This window comes from Pseudoliparis swirei, chromosome 2 (assembly GCF_029220125.1).
Source record: "Pseudoliparis swirei isolate HS2019 ecotype Mariana Trench chromosome 2, NWPU_hadal_v1, whole genome shotgun sequence".
Lineage (NCBI taxonomy): Eukaryota > Metazoa > Chordata > Actinopteri > Perciformes > Liparidae > Pseudoliparis > Pseudoliparis swirei.
The window spans coordinates 24584-41489 of NC_079389.1; the positions used below are offsets into that span (position 1 = coordinate 24584).

The 16906-nt window shown below is 46.1% G+C and overlaps 1 protein-coding gene and 1 pseudogene across 1 annotated transcript; both read right to left on the bottom strand.

The window, feature by feature from the left end:
- Window positions 1-994: 994 nt before the first annotated feature.
- On the bottom strand, window positions 995-9917 carry LOC130201510 (N-myc-interactor-like; annotated as a pseudogene).
- Window positions 9918-13004: 3087 nt separating this feature from the next.
- On the bottom strand, window positions 13005-14883 carry LOC130204666 (N-myc-interactor-like). The gene is made up of 3 exons (XM_056431565.1): window positions 14274-14883; window positions 13756-13859; window positions 13005-13547 (listed from the first exon to the last, which is right to left on the bottom strand). The coding sequence occupies exons 1-3, from the start codon at window positions 14404-14406 to the stop codon at window positions 13341-13343; spliced, it is 444 nt and encodes a 147-aa protein (XP_056287540.1). The 5' UTR covers window positions 14407-14883; the 3' UTR covers window positions 13005-13340.
- Window positions 14884-16906: the final 2023 nt, after the last annotated feature.

Sequence of the window (16906 nt, forward strand, 5' to 3'; positions counted from 1 at the left end):
CTCTTATATGTCAGGAAAATCATACATTGTTAAGTGTCTTGCACATAAAATCACTAAATCTTCAGCTCATATCTTGCAGCTGTGGAGGCAGGTCCTCAGAGAAAAGTGCCTGCAGCAGCCCTTTCCTGGAATTGTACTGGATGTCTCTATCTCACCGCCGTAATTACTGGGTTTCGGGAAGTGGATTCCAGGTGGTCCTGCAGGTCACTCCCCTCCCCATGTCCTTGATAAAGTCCTCCAGGAGGATGGTACGCCTGGAGAGCCACAGAAGGTCTAAAAAGAGTCATCGCCAGCAGATGGATATTGAGCGATACCAAGTTAACATTAAACAATGTTGATGGTCAACATATTTTGACTTTGTCAGGAGGAGGATCAAATGCTTCATAGAAATTCAGCAAGAGATCAGCAGCAGGTTCAGAAGTACATCAGCATCGGGAGTGGAAAGCAGACCATAATATGCTGCATAGAATGAGTACCAGTCCTGGATCTCACCTGAAACTTGGCACAGCTGGTGTTTGTAACATGGTCCAACTCCTGCACGTGCTCACTTCAGAATCCAGATCCACAAGGTACTTCCTCTGGGCCACTGTGGCCTCAGCAACTACACACACACACACAAACATTGGCACAGATGTTGGTTCTGAATAACTAAACTGATGACCAGGTGTAACCATAGTGTTGAGTCATTATGTCCTCTACAGAAACAAGATTCATTAATGAACACAACATCTGATGCTCAGGCGCATGTTGTGTGGTTACAAACCATGAAATCAGCCATCGCTCATCTGAAGAGACACAGAGGGTTCCCTTCCCTCAGTGTTAGTGAGCATGTCGTCGGTCCTATTCTACTAAACTATTCTTCACTTTGTTGCATTCATTATCAAATTACCACTTTGAACATTGGAACATTGTCAATACATTTGAATGTCTGGAGTTTCAGTAGTCCAGGGAGCTCTGTGTTAATAAATCAAATCCCCATAGACACATTTGTTCTTCAGCTCTTGACCAGAGTTGTACCCTCCAGGGGTGAGAAAGGTGATCTGTCCTGGTCCCATTGTTCCTGTCGCATACACACCATCCACCTCTCCTTCCTCCTTCTGCTCTGCCTGGAGAAACTCATCCTGTCCAGCCCGGCCTTCATTCTCTCTTCTGGCATGGAGGTGGGACAGTTGGAAACCATGAGCCTTTCTTTTCATGACACATCGAGGTGGATCGACGGCACAAACGATGACAGTAATGCACAGTGCAAAAACACAGACCATGTGTACAGTGCATATAACACATTACTAAGCACCACTGTCTCTAAGCAGTCCATGAAATAGTACAGTTGAAAGTGCTGGAGCTACATTCTTTCAGTATTTGGTGGTTTTGTCATTGAACCTGAACAAAAGCCCCTCCCAATAAGATAAGCTGCTTAACACTCTTTTTCTGCAAAAACGAAAGGCTACATGTGTGGAGGAAATAATGGTTCAATATTCAGATGTGCCACTATTACGCGGATGGATAGCAGCCCACGGACTGTCAGCTACCTTGCCTGGGATGTAAGGAAACTGGGCACCCTCCCGGAGCCAGACCATAGGAGGGGAGCCTCCCGCGAGGGGCTGGTGGATGGCCGCATAGTCTGGCCCGGCTCGGCTCAGCCCGAAGAAAAACATGGAGCAGCCCCTGAGGACTCATATCACCCGCAGGGACAAGCATCGGGGTTGGGTGCAAGTGTAAGGATCTGATCGGGCTGGGCGGGCAGAGGCCAGCGTGTTGTCCAAAAGCTTCTTGGTGGTAAGGTGCCGGGGGTGGATGAGTGATCCCCTGAGATGCTGAAGGCGCTGATTACTGTTACACGGGGGCTGTCTTGGCTGGACATGCCTCCTTCAATGTCGTGATGGGGGGTCAAATACAGTGTCGTATGGACTTCAGCAGATTGGGGTGGTGGTTTCAGTCTCAAAAAGGAAAGGACCTGAGAGTGTGCTCGAACTATCATGGGTCACACTACCTGTAGCCTCCTGGGGAAAGCTTATGCCAGAGTGTTGAAAGAAGCCCACCGTTGGCTTCAACCTCAGATTCAAGTAGGAGCAGTGCGGATTATGCCTCGGGTCGTGGAACTGTGGACTCAGCTCTTTACCCCTTCGCAAGACTACTGGAGGGGTGTGTCCTGGGAGTTTGCCCAATCATTCTACATGGGCTTTGTGGACTTGAGAAGGCTTTCAACAAGATCTTTTTTTTTTGTGGGGTACTGCGGGAGTATGGGGTTCCCGACTCGGTGCAACCAGCCATCATCCGGGGTCTCACACCGCCTGCAGTAAGAGTTGTGTTTGCATTCTCGGCATTAAGTCAGACCCGCTCCCGTAGAGTGCGCGCTGGCCTCGCTGGTGGCCGTTCCCTTTATCACTGGTCCTGTTTGGGTATCAATAGGAAATCAGAAAATAGAATATTAGATGACAGTTCTTTATTGGTAATGCACAACAAACAGCATGTATTCTGACCATTGCGCAATCGTCTCGACAGCCTGCCCTTATTGCGCGATTGCTGATTACACGAGCCACCCCATCTCAGCAATTGGTTTCAGATCAGCAAAAGATTTATACGAAAGAAACAAACAACATTTGAAAATGTCTCCACATTCCACCCAGTACTTGTCAGCCAACGGATTACTGCATCAACGCGGGGTGGCAGTACGGAGGCAATCAGCCTGTGGCAATTGCTGATGGGTTCATGGATGCCCAGGATGTCAGCGCCCTAGGGCCTGGTTTGCATTGCCAGTCTGGTGTTTCAGCTTCTTCTTCAGTCAGTGATGCAGTTTGGGAGCCATGTCAGCTGCTCGTGTGTTATTGGTCCACTGTTTCATCAAGTCCAGAGTAAATGCAGCTGTGTACCAAGAGATTTTAGAGCACTACATGCTTCCGCCTGCTGAAAAGTCTCCTGCGTGGGAGATGAGTGAGATTTGGCTCAGCATGATCTGGCACTCAAATGCCTGGCTGTGTGCCAAAACCACTCAGTAACTGGTGTACAGACCATGGCATTACTGTCCTCGATTGGCTCTGCCAATTCCCCTGACCTGGAACCCCATAGAGAATTTGTGGGGTATTATGAAGAAGAAGCTGAAAGACACCAGACCCAACAATGCAAATGAGCCAAAGGGTATCGCTATTGAAGCATCCTGGCATCCATAAACCCTCAGCAATGCCAGCACAGGCTGATTGCCTCCATTGCCACACGCCGCATTGGATGCAGTAATCCGTGCAAAAAGGATTCCCAAACCAAGTACTGAGTGCATTAATGGACATTTTCAAATGTTTGATTTTGTTTTTGTTGTTATTATAAATCTTTTTTTTTTAGTTGGTCTTGAGGAAATATTCAATTTTATGAGATAGGATTTTAGAGTTTTCTTAAACTGTGTTTTTCATAATCAAAGGCAATTAAAAAGAATAAAAGGCCTGCAATATTTCAGTTGATTTGTAATGAATCCAGAATGCATGACGTTTTTGTTTTTTTAATTGCATTTCAGAAAATAAAGAACTTCATCACAATATTCTAATTTTCTGAGACAGTCCTGTATATCTAGGCCAGGGCTCTCAAGTCTCACGCATTGAGCGTGAGACTCACGATTTCGGGTCTTATCTCACGCACTCCGCCCACACATCGAATTCCTCACGCTGAAAAATCTCGGCTATTTAATGCTTGAATGCAGGGGTGCTCAATACCGATCGATTGTTCCGCTGCAGAGCTCCGACGCCGGGTTCGCGCGCATTGGGATGGAGCAAAAATAGTCACTAGCACCCCCGCCAACAACTTTTTCGGCTCGATGTCGCGCCACAACGGTCAGCTGTATCGTGTTGATGGAAATCTCACGCTTGCCTGTCTTCAAACTTGAGAGCCTGCTAGGCGCAGCCTGGGGGTGGAGACGGTCATGGTTGGGGGTCTCGGGATTGCCTCTCTGCTGTTTGCAGATGATGTGGTCTTGTTGGCATCCTCGGACCAGGGATGAGAGTCAGTACTTCCAAATCTAAGGGCCATGGTGCCTGCCGGAAACTATGGTGCTCTGCACCCTCGGTGTGGGTACAGTGTGCTGACCCAGGCTCCAGACTAACTTTTTTTACTAGAGCACAGTGGCCCCTAACTTAAAATTTTAGGGCGCAAGCAGAAAATTGAAATTATAAATCGACTTGCAAAGTGTTCCCATCATTTTTACTCTATTACTGATAAATACCACTCCCCCCCCCCCCCCAGAACGCAATTTTCAGATATTAGTCAGTCACGCGCAATTCCAGGATGCTTTATTTTCATTGGTTGCTGGATTGAATCTTACCCAGATACGGGTTGTTTTCTGATTGGCTATTGTGAAGCCCCTTTTGTTTGGGATTGGCTGATAAGTGGCTCCTCACAGCAGAACTGGGGAGCGCTTTGATTCCTCCACGGTGAGGGCAGTGCGGTTCATGTTGAGCGCCATGCACATTAAAACATTAAATAGCCGAGAGTTTTTTCAGCGTGAGAAATACGATGCGGTGGCGGAGTGCGTGACTTAAGACCGAAATGCGTGCGTGACACTTGAGAGCCCTAATTCGGCCTCCTCAGCACTGGTTAGCAGCCTCTTGTCTTCTAAATGCGACTGGAGCTGCACTTTCATTGCACAGGTCGCGCACATTTATGTATGTTCAGACTGATGCTAGTTTGATCAGCGTGTCGTGTTTGATCAGCGTGTCGTTTTAATTGTGTAGTGCCAGTCTTATCAGCACATTTCGTGTTCCCGCATGTTGTGGGAATCGACAGCAGAATTTAGTTCATTGAATTGGTCTCCTGAAATACCTCAGCTAGGTGAACTCGCGCAGCCACTCATCGTAAAGCTGAATTTCCTGCCTTTTTCGCCACGACTGCTTCCTCACAATCTGAGTCAGACTCATTCTCGGATTTGTCTTCTATATCATTAGGTTTAGGAAGAAATTTAACTGATAGTCCGCTTCGCCATTGTCCATTGTTTACAGGAGACACCGCGATGTAAAATCTTTGGATTTATGCTGATAACCCCCAAGACCCGCCTCTTTTCACACATTAGACTATAACCGTGGTCATCCCCCGCTTCCTCACACACAGGCCAGCCTTCTTCTTCTTCTGTTTTCGCTCCTTTCTTCTTCTTCTGGAGTTAATGTCGGTTAGCAAACCAGTCATTCAGGCATTACCGCTAAATATAGTGGGCTGAAGTGTAGAACAAGTTTGTCAGCAAAAAAATTATTTAATAACAAAAAAATAAATAATCTGCTAATTTACTGGTCGCGCATGCGCGAGTTGATGAAAAATTTACTCGCACTGTGTCTAATTTTAGGTGCAAAATGCGACCATTTGGTCGCAGTCTGGAGCCCTGTGACCCAAGCGAAGGAGTTCAAGTATCTCTGGGTCTTGTTCACGAGTGAGGGTAAGATGGAGCGGGAGATCGACAGGCGGATTGGTGCGGTTGCAGCAGCAAAACGGGAGCTGCATCGAACCGTCTTGGTGAAGAGGGAGCTGAGCCGAAAGGCAAAGCTCTCAATTTACTGGTCGGTCTACATTCCAATCCTCAGCTATGGTCACGAACTCTGGGTCGTGACCGAAAGAACAAGGTTGCGGATACAAGCGGACAAATGAGTTTCTCCATAGGTGGCTGGGCTCAGCCTTTATGGGCCTCACACCGGACCGAAAATTGTACCTCGACGCGTCTGACGCAGCAGGCTCGACGGCGTCGAAAAAGAATTTTACACCAGACGCGTCGGACGCGCCAGGCGGAGTATAAATGGATCGAGGAACGACAGGACCGCAGAGTACTTCCACTTTTTAGTGGACTGAGCTGCATTCACTCGCGCTTCTCGCTGCTCTCTCTCTCTTCTCCTTGACGTGTCTCTGAGACTTTTCCACCTACGGCGGCAGATCTCCTCTGCCATGAAACACATCTGCCGGCGGTTGGTTGATAGTAAAGTACAACAAATAGCGAGAATAAAAGCAAATACATACATTCAAAATTTACCAGGTAGTCCCACGGCTCCGACCTTGTTCCACGCTTATCTTTATAGTCTGCTCGTAAGCATAAAGAGTTGTATCGAAAGTTGGTGCCCACAGACAGCGACAATAATCTTTTCTCCATTTTTAAACCGGCAGGACGATGACGAGCGGAGCTGCTCAACGCTGATTGGCTGACGCAACTATGACTCACGCCTTTGCTGCCAGAGTTAGAAATTTGAACTCGCGCGCCAACGAGCTGCGTCCGTTCGCTGTTCGCTGAGTTCGCCCCGCGACAAACCCTCTGTTCGTGCTGCTTCAAACGGCCTGACGCGCTGCTCGCTCACGACTAAACACGCAGCTCGACGCAGCTTCCCGATCGACGCAGCTTTGCATTGACTTAACATGTATTCTCGGCCGGCGTCAAAATTTTGACGCTGTCCGCGTGAACACACCATTAGAGATAGGGTAAGGAGCTTGGACATCACGAGGAGCTTGAGTTAACCGCTACCCTTCAGCATCGAAAGGAGTCAGCTGAGGTGGTTCGGGCATCCAATTGAGGCCTCCTGGGCGCCCCATTGGGAGGTTTTCCAGGCACTTCCAACTGGGAGGAGACCCGGGAAGATCCAGGACATGCTAGAGTTATATCTCCCAGCTGGCCTGGGAATGCCTCGATCCCCAGAATGAGCTGGAAGTGTTGCCGGTGAGAAAAAAATTCAGCTGGGCAGTGTTTCTAATATTCTATCAGGTGGCGTCCCCCTGAAATCTCTCCTCCGCCCGCCACCCTGTAATTTTCTCTATAGCGCCAGATTACAGCGGAAGTAATTTAAGGTCCCTTTTTCTTAAAGACGCTTTGTTCTTTTACTAAACAAACTAAACAGCCGTCTGTCATTGATCGCTCTCACACAACAGCATGTCATTTTGTCTCGTTAATACGTGTCGCTAACACTTCTCGGCCTCCGTCTGGGGTGCTGCAGAGCTCGATGCTGGCGCAGGGTCAACTGGAATCGTGCGCGGGGCCATTGGCTTATCAACAGGTGAGGACCCCTGCCGACGCCTCGCGACCGGACAGGGGGTCCCTTTACTATCTCAGGGGGCATCGTGAAGGAGTTAAGTTTAGGCACCAACATGGCTAGCAGCGTACTCAGTCCCGCCCCTGAAGCTGTAAACCTAGGGGAAACACTGCTGGGTTTGCTGTCAAATGGCCTGACCCCGGATTGCTGGATGAGAATGAATGGATGGACTATTACTGTCCTGACTATCCTTCTCTCTGTCTGTCTCTGTCTCTCGCATGTTTGTCCTCACTTCCTGTCTCTCTCTGTCTATGTATTGCCAAGGGGTAAAATAGACGAGGGACCAAAGTCTATTTACATTTAGGCTAAGACACCTTAACACTCACACAAACAAACAGCCCACCATTATTCAGTGAGTCTCAATAATTGTGTTGTTTGAAGTATTGACCCCAGGACAGTGTGTGCCGACTGTATCACTATGAGTGTGCGTGACGAGAAGTGGACAATAAGACGTATCTCAAACTTAACAGCAGGATCCATGGTTATTCTTTTTGGTTTCACATCCAAAGTGATGTTCTCACAAGGCACGGAGCACTTGGCAATCATCAGGATCTTAGAGGCCACTCAATACGGAAACAGTCATCACAGCAGGCTACATCCACATTAATGGGTTTCCTCTTTTCAACCAAAAATCATCTCTGTACACACCTGCCCTTCATCATCATCTCTCTATACTAACAAGGCTGAAGTTCGCTTTAGAGCCTTTATGCTTTTGTTCCATTACACTTTGTTTACTTCACAAAAGTTGTGCAGAACAAAATAAGTATTGATAAGCAAAGGAAAGTCCTCCTTTTTGTCAATAGCCGCAAACTGATAAGAGCCAAGCAAAAGTGTCTACGCTCTGTTTCTGCACAAGCTAGAGTCTTCAAACTAAAACAGAGTGATTTTCAAAGATCTTCGACTTAGGTATTGACGAAGCAAAAAAATATCTTTCATAAAAGGAAAACACATCCGTGTGGAGCCTGAGTCTACTACTGTGTCTTAATGAAACAGTAAGCAGTGGTCCCCAGTGAGGACACTGTTATTGTTCCAGGCACTCTTTTCATCCATATCCAAAACAGCAGCCCCCCCTGCTGGCTGTTTGGCTACATTGGCTTAATGTTAAGTTGTTTACCATTGGCATGTCTACTAATGTGAGTGTATTTGACAGCCAGTCAGCACAGACTGTTAAGACTCATTACAATAGGGTTTATTGATATCTAAATGTAAGAAAAGAGTGATAAAGAAGCCAGCTACTATACTCCAGTCTATCACACAGAAGTGTACCTTTCTCTTCTTCGAAGGTGATGAGTGCCTGTCCTTCCTGCAGGAGCACAGTGGGTCTCTGGCTGATGCCGAACACTCCTCTGATTGGCTGACTGTCGTCGCCACTCTCCTCTTTACTACGAGCCCTAAACTCCACCTCTGTGTCTGGAATCTGGACGGTATCTGGAATTCATTGTACAACAATAATTATACAAAGGACAGTTACATTCTGTTGCTGCTATGCGGTGGCAGGTTCGTAGTTGTATGATAGATGGACGGACTTCATTCCCACCTTGAATTTCATGTTAGTTTTCTGGACTCGGCCCTCTTGGCCTCTAGCTGCTTGACATTTCTTCAGTTTGTTCAGCAAGTCTTGTTGCGTTCACCAAGCAGCAGAAGTTCATCCTATGTGAGAGGATCAAGTGAGAATATGCAGTCCCATGAAACTCTCTGTAGGTGTTACAGAGATGACATAACTGTACCGTCACTGTGTTCATGCTTTGAGTGAATTCCTTCTGACTCTCCTCTTGCTTTTTAACGCAAGCCAACATTTCCTGCTGGGCCTCTGCCTGGCTTCATCTTCGTCCAGTTTTTCCAAGATCAGCTTGGCTTTACATCAGCGGCTTTCTGCTTTAGACTTAAAGAAACAGACGGAAAGGTTCAGAGAGACAATGGGAGACCTGTGGACAGTTTGCATCGAGGCTGTTTCTAACACGAGAAAGTAGTTCCAGCTCCAGATAATCTTTTTACATGTTAAATTCCATTCACCTAAATTATATAATGGATGCTGACATTTGAGGTAGGTTTTCAACCTGGACACTACAGTATCTGCACGGACCGATTCCACCAGATGGACGAGAAAACTAATCCCTAAATTTGAAAGGAGGAATTGAATACCAATGTCCATATAACTGAGTTCCATGTGCTGAGTTGCACTGTCATGTTTTCAGATATTTAATGTGAAATATACATCACATTACATTTAAAAAGTAAAATTTCACTGTTAATTTTTTGCTCTCATGCCATACTGACAGTATACGAAATGCTAACCCAAAGAGGATTTGAGTGAAGGTCGCCTTTATTGAAGCGTCATCTGCTCTATCTCTCCATCATGTGTGCATTTCATATGCTACACACTTTTGGGTTTGTGTGTGCCAGCTAGTGAGCCTTGGCAAAGGCAGGTCTGGTTTTGCTGGTGTATGTTATACCACAAAGATATGATACATAACATCTCCTCACTTCTTACTCAAACACTGGCAAGGTAAAGGACAAGGCTCATTCAACAATATACAGTAAATAGTGATGAACAAATTTTTTTGCTACATTTGTTAATGTATAATATAGCTGCCTACATAATTTGTTAATTTTAACATTTGATTGGTGTCTTCACCAGTCGCTGAAAGTAAATAAGAAGGCCTACATTGGGCTGGGTTACTAAGTAAAGATAAGCTCACATAAGGCTAAGTTACTAAGTAACTCTAGGCCTACATGTTATCTAGCTGGACTGAATGTCGTACACCGCACCAGTGTATTTTGACAGGTTGTGTTTTGAGACTAAATAAAACAGTTCTCTGTACAAAGCTGGACAAGTTCCAGAGGGTCAAGCAAGCAGTCAGGAGGTGAACGTTTACCTTCCATGTTCCAGTTCTTTCTTGGCCTCCTCATATTCTCTGGCTTCCTCCTCCAGACCTCCATCCTCCTGCCCATAAGGAACATTAGCTCTGTTAAACTCTGGTAATTACGTGGCAGGGTCACTCCGTTCACCTCCGAGGATCCTTACCGTGCCATTAACCGGGCGGTCACTGCAGATGTCGGCCATGATCTGACGGTTTACAGAGAGAAACTCGGTAAACAAAGAATCCTGCGACCAAACCAAAGCCAGTTAAATGAGCCAATGTGAACGCTGGACCGACTACTAGCTGTTTGTACTTCTTTGCTGCTTTATTTTGCGTGAAGTGTTGAGAAGTGAGAAGACACACCGAGCAGCTGCAGTCTTGAATCAAAAGTGAAAGTAAAGATTGAAGATGACGCATCACTCTTGGCGGAGGGATAGTGGCATGTGACCAGACGTGGTGGTGGATGCCTGCTGGGACACCTTCCCTATATTCTTCCAATAGTTTACAGGCATGTTCTGTAATCTCAGAACTCGACACACAAATACAAACAAACACACACACACCACTCTTACAACCAACCAATTGAAGTTAAATCAGACTTAACAGTTCAATAAAAGTCATAAATATAATGGAGGACTTGGACGAAATATAAATTGTTCTCCATGAAGAGATAGATCTGTATAAAGCACGTTTATTAACATGCACAATTGTTAAGAAAAATAAGTGATGTGGAAGGAAGAAGAATACGTTTGGAAGCTAAAATCAACGGAATATAAATTAATCTATCCAATATATATGCCCCAAATATCTAAGATCCAAGCTTTTTTAATGAAGTAAATACATTAGTGGCGGGTAAATATAGTTGCTGGGTAGACAATCATAGCTGGAGATTCTTTATTTGATACTATGATATAACCTTTAAATCGCATACTATAATATTGCCTTTTTAATGACCTTTTATAATCTTTTAACGGATACTATATGACCTTTTGTTGGTACACGATAATATTACCTTTTAATGGTGTACACATGACATCTATTCTTCTGTCCATCCTGGAGAGGATCCTCCTCTGTTGCTCCCTGAAGGTTCTTACCTTTTTTTCCCCAGTGAAAGAGGTTTTTATTTCTTGGGAGTTTTTCCTGATTTTATGTGAGGTCAAAGGTCAGTATGTTGTATGTGTACAGATTGTAAAGCCTCTGAGGATAATTCGTTATTTTGGGCAGAACTAAATTAACTGAATTGAATTGAATTGAAACTGTGTGACACAGCTCTTCCTGTACTTTGAACACAAACTTTGTTTGCTTCACACTTCCTGTCATGTGGGTGTTGTCTCTCTATCAGAAAGTGTTCAACACAACTCAACCACGCACGTCTTCCTGTCACTGGTAAGTTTGCTTTTATAACACATTTTATTTTACTCCTATAACCCCCTCGTCAGTTTTTCTTCTTGATATTCATCTATGAAGAACTGTGGATGTGTTTCAAAACAAAGTCCAATGAAAGACAAGTAGACTGTGTTTTACATCATCAAACATGTTGTGAAGAACTATTTGTTATATCGTGAGTGTAATATCAAGTCAGAGAAGCCAAGTAAAATAATAAAATATCTATACATGTTGTGAATAACCATATGTTGTATCATAGTGTAATATCAAGCCAGATAAGTCTAGTAAAATAATAAAATATCTATACATGTTGTGAATAACCATATTGTATATAATAGTGTAATATCAAGTCAGAGAGTTCTAGTAAAATAATAAAATATCTATACCTGTTCTGAATAACCATATGTTATATCATAGTGTAATATCAAGTCATTGAAGTCTAGTATAAAATAAAAATATGTCTATATTGCAACACCACTGTGAATGTATATTTATAGAAGAAGGACATGTTTCTTGTTTCTGAGAGGAAGTGAATCAACTCCTGGCAGACAGATTGACTAGAACCAAGAAAAGTATTCTCAACTATGATTTCTGAAACTCAAAGCTGGCGTTTGTGTTTCTCAGAACAAGTTCAGTAGACCTTTGCATTTTGATTAAAAGGTATCAGGGCCAATTGAAGCTTGACATGAAGTCGGTTTCTTGTGTGCATCTTCAGCATGTTTGTTGTGTCTCCACAAGGCTTCATTACCCTGTTAACGGCCCTGTGCTCGAGGGTTGGCTGTGATTCAGCTGTTTCACATTTCATTCAACAATAGTTTTGTAAAAGCATCATCGAAGCATGTTTTATGATATAATCCTCAGGTCTTAAAGTATTTAGTCCATGTGTCAACATCTTAGTCATCTGAATAGGCGACGTCTCTATTAGAGGTGGCATCAGTATCCAGACCATCTGTTCTGAGTTGTAAGTTATATTTATGGCTGAACACAACAATGTCATAAATGTGTTGACATCAAAGCTCTGAGCAATAGTTAGCAGAGCTGTTCATGTACCGTCATCTCACTTATGAATGTATACTTTGAGCGCGTGTTGTGCACTGTGCTCACTGAAATTAACAAAGACACAAATGTCCTTACATAGATATATTCTGCTTTCTTCTGAGTGACAAAGCGGAAAGTTACTAATAATACAACACTGGTTCCTTTTACCTAAATGGTGATAAGTGTCGACACAGAAAGCGCCAAAATAGCGCAGCTGTAAACGTTGCCGTCCACATTGCGTTCCCCAAACGCCGCCTGGGAAAATATCGCGCTATCGCAGCCACACGCCTGTACGCTGACTTTCATGGGATTCAGTCGCGCGAAAAAATTGTTTCGCTTTTGGTGTGAACGCACCTTATCTCTAGCGCATGCAGTTATTTATTTTGTCCATTAGGGGTCGCTGTTATCCCCTTGTATGTTACAATTCATGGTTTTGATGAGAATTGTTATCGTTTAGATTTAACGTAGTCCTGTTTTCCCGGACAATGTTTCTATATTGCTGAGGGAAGTGGAAGTGCAGAAAGAGACGGATCAGAAGGCAATGTGTGTGTTTTATTGTTCTCTACAGGAATAGATAAATGCTGGAAAAACTATCATCTGAGTCGACTTCTTCCATGCCCTTTTCACATCTGTTACATTTGGATGGATCCAGTCTCACTAAAGAAAACACTACACCTGTGGTTGATTGAGTATTCAGATCTTTTAATGAGCAATAGAAGAGACAGACAGATTGACAGGCGTACACCATGTTGAGTATTGGTCTAAAACTGTAGGACAGGAAGTCAAGTATCATTAACAATTCTCCCTGAGCCCACTGCTTTATCTTCAGCTTGTGTACTTGTAAATAATAATAATCATGTAGGGAAGAGAATCAACAGGTTGCTCAAGAACCGTGTAACATAAAAACACAATTTTCTCAGGGAAGTATGTGTGATTTTAGCCCAATGTTGACAGTCCTCTATATGTCAGGAAAATCATACATTGTTAAGTGTCTTGCACATAAAAGCACTAAATCTTCAGCTCATCTTGCAGCTGTGGGAGGCAGGTCCTCAGAGAAAAAGGCCTGCAGCGCCTTTCCCCTGGAGTTGTACTGGATGCTCTCTATCTCACCGCCGTAATTACTGGGCTTCTGGAAGTGGATCTCCAGGTGGTCCTGCAGGTCATCCTCCTCCCCCATGTCCTTGATGTCCTCCAGGAGGATGGTATGCTTCGGAGAGCCACAGAAGGTCTAAAAAGAATCGCCAGCAGATGGATATTGATGATACCAAGTTAACATTAAACAATGATGGTCAACATACTTTGACTTTGTCAGTAGGAGGATCAAATGCTTCATAGAAATTCAGCAGAGGATCACAGTAGGTTCAGCTACATCAGCACGGGAGTGGAAAGCAGACCATAATATGCTGCATAGAATGAGTACCAGTCCTGGATCTCACCTGAAACTTGCACAGCTGGTGTTTGTAAATGGGTCCAACCTGCGCGTTCACTTCAGAATCCAGATCCACAAGGTACCTCCCTCTCAGCGCCAGGCTCTCAGCAACTACACACACACACACAAACAAACACACAGATGTTGGTTCTGAATTCAAACTGATGACCAGGTGTAACCATAGTGCTGAGTCATTATGTCCCTCTACAGAAACAAGATTCATTAATGAACACAACATCTGATGCTCTGTAGCAGCTGCTGTGGTTACAAACTATGAAATCAGCCATCGTTCATCTGAAGAGACACGTAGAGGGTTCCCTTCCCCTCAGTGTTAGTGGAGCATGTGGCCGGTCCTATTCTACTAAACTATTCTTCACTCTTGTTGCATTCATTATCAAATTACCCTTGAACATTGGAACATTGTCAATACATTTGAATGTCTGGAGTTTCAGTCCAGGAGCTCTGTGTCAATAAATCAAATCCCCATAGACACATTTGTTCTTCAGCTCTTGACCAGAGTTGTACCTCCAGGGTGGAGAAAGGTGATCTGTCCTGTCCCATTGTTCCTGTCGTACTCCACACCATCCACCTCTCCTCCTCCTCTGCTCTTCCTGGAGAAACTCATCTCCAGGCGCTCCTTCATTCTCTCTTCTGGCATGGAGGTGGGGATGTTGGAAACCTTGAGCTCTTTTCTGGACACATCGAGGTGGATCTACGGCACAAACGATGACAGTAATGCACAGTGCAAAAAACACAGACCATGTGTACAGTATATAACACGCGTGCAGCGCCACTCCGGCGCTGCACGCGTGGCTGCCTTTCACAGTAGCTCCTGCTCACAACTTAGTTTTAGTATATTATGTGTTTTTTTTTTCCTCGTTATTTCTTGTCACTTTTTTTTTTTTCCCCTGCTACTAGTTACAGTTTAACGGTGCAGTATGGCAGCTGGACACGTCGAGCTTGTCGTGGTCTATCTGCTGTTAATCGCTATTTTCACCTCCGTGTTTGGGGACCCAGCACGCAACCACGGTCCAGTTATTTACACGAGGGACCAGCTGTTGGCATTCCGGGACTCGGCGGTGCTACTACCCGAGGAAAGACCCTATGTTCCCCGTGAGCTGAGGAGGAAGAAACGGGGAAGCCGCGGGGCGGGCGTCACGCCAGGAAAAGACGCTACAAACCCGTTCTACCTCCATCATCATGGGAAACGTGAGGTCTCTCCTAACAAGATGGGCGAGCTAGCGGCGCTGACTCGCCATCAGAGGGAATACCGGGAGTGTAGCCCTCGTGGTGTTCACGGAGGCGTGGCTAACAGAGCTAACTCCGGACACGCACGCTGCACTCGACGGGTTCCACATCATACGGGCGGACAGGACAACGAGAGCGGTAAGAGGAAGGGAGGAGGACTGGCAGTGTTTGTGAATGATAGATGGTGTAACTCTGGGCACATCACTGTTAAAGAGCAGACCTGCACACCGGACATTGAGCTGCTAGCTGTTAGCATGAGGCCACACTATCTGCCAAGGAATTCTTGCGTTATCATGGTGGCTGCGTATGTCCCCCCCTCTGCTGACGCTGAAGCGGCCTGTGACGTCATCCACTCGGCGACCAGCAGGCTGCTGACACAGCACCCCAATGCTCTCCTCCTTCTCTCTGGGGACTTTAATCATGCCTCCGTCCTCCACTCTGCCCACATTCACCCAGTATGTCAAATGCCACACCAGAGACAATAAGACACTGGATCTTCTCTATGCCAACACCAAGGAGGCATACTCATCATCACCACTCACTCCTGGGCCGATCTGATCACAACCTGGTGCACCTCCTGCCTGTGTACACCACTCGTGCACAGAAGCAGCCAGCTGTGACCCGCACAGTTAGACGATGGACCGATGGAGCCGAGGAGGCTCTGAAGGACTGTTTCAAACAACTGTGTGGGAAGTATTCAGTGATGCCCATGGGGAAGACATCGACGGTCTCACCGACTGCATCACGGACTACATCAACTTCTGTGGAGAACACCGTACCCACCAGGACTGTACGGTGCTTCTCAAACGGCAAACCCTGGATTTCCCCAGAGATAAAGGCCCTCCTCAAGGAGAAAAGAGGGCTTTAGATCTGGCAATAAGAGGAGCTGAAGACTGTGCAGAGGGAGCTGAGGATGAAGATCAGGGAGGGGAAGGATGTCTGGGACGAAGATAGAGGACCAGCTGCAGCAGAGGAACACCGTCGGTGTCTGGAAGGGCCTCAAAGCCATTTCTGGGTTCAAGGCCCAACCAACAGCCTGAGGGACCAAAAGTGGGTGAACGACTTGAACTTATTTTTTAATAGATTTGACCGGCCACCCACCACCGTTCCCCAACCCAGACCTCCCGGCTGCAACCCCATCATCTGCACCCCTGTGGACCACTGCCCCCTCTCCGTCTCCCTCACCTTCTTCCAGCACACCGGCTCCCCTTCACACCTCTCATACACAGCATTCCACAACCAGCAACCCACTCCAACACCTCACAGCAACCCACCCCCCAGAGTGTCCCTTACCCAGGTGAGAAGGGAACTGAGGAGGATCAAAGTGAGGAAGGCCACAGGTCAGGCGGCATCAGCTCAAGGCTTCTCAAATCCTGCAGACCAGCTGTGCGGGATAGCGGGCACATCTTCAACTTGAGCTTGAGGCTGGGGAAAGTACCACAGCTATGGAAGGCGTCCTGCGTGGTACCGGTACCAAAGACCCAGCGGCCCAAGGACCTCAATAGCTACCGGCGGTGGCATTGACAGCCCACCTCATGAAGACCCTGGAGGCTGGTCCTTGCCCATCTCCGCCCTCTGGTGAGTTCATCCCTGGACCCACTCCAGTTCGCCTACCAATCTGGCATCGGGTGATGACGCGTCATCTTCCTGCTACAAAGGTGCCTCTCTCACCTGGAAAGGGCTGGAAGCACTGTGAGAGTCATGTTCTACGACTTCTCCAGTGCCTTCAACACCATACAGCCTTTGCTTCTGAGGGACAAGCTGGAGCAGAGCGGAGTGGACCACCACCTGACCGCATGGATCCTGGACTACCTCACCAACCGTCCTCAGTATGTGCGGATACGGGGTGCGAATCAGATCGGTGTCCTGCAGCACAGGAGCCCCTAAGGAACCGTTCTGGCTCCATTCCT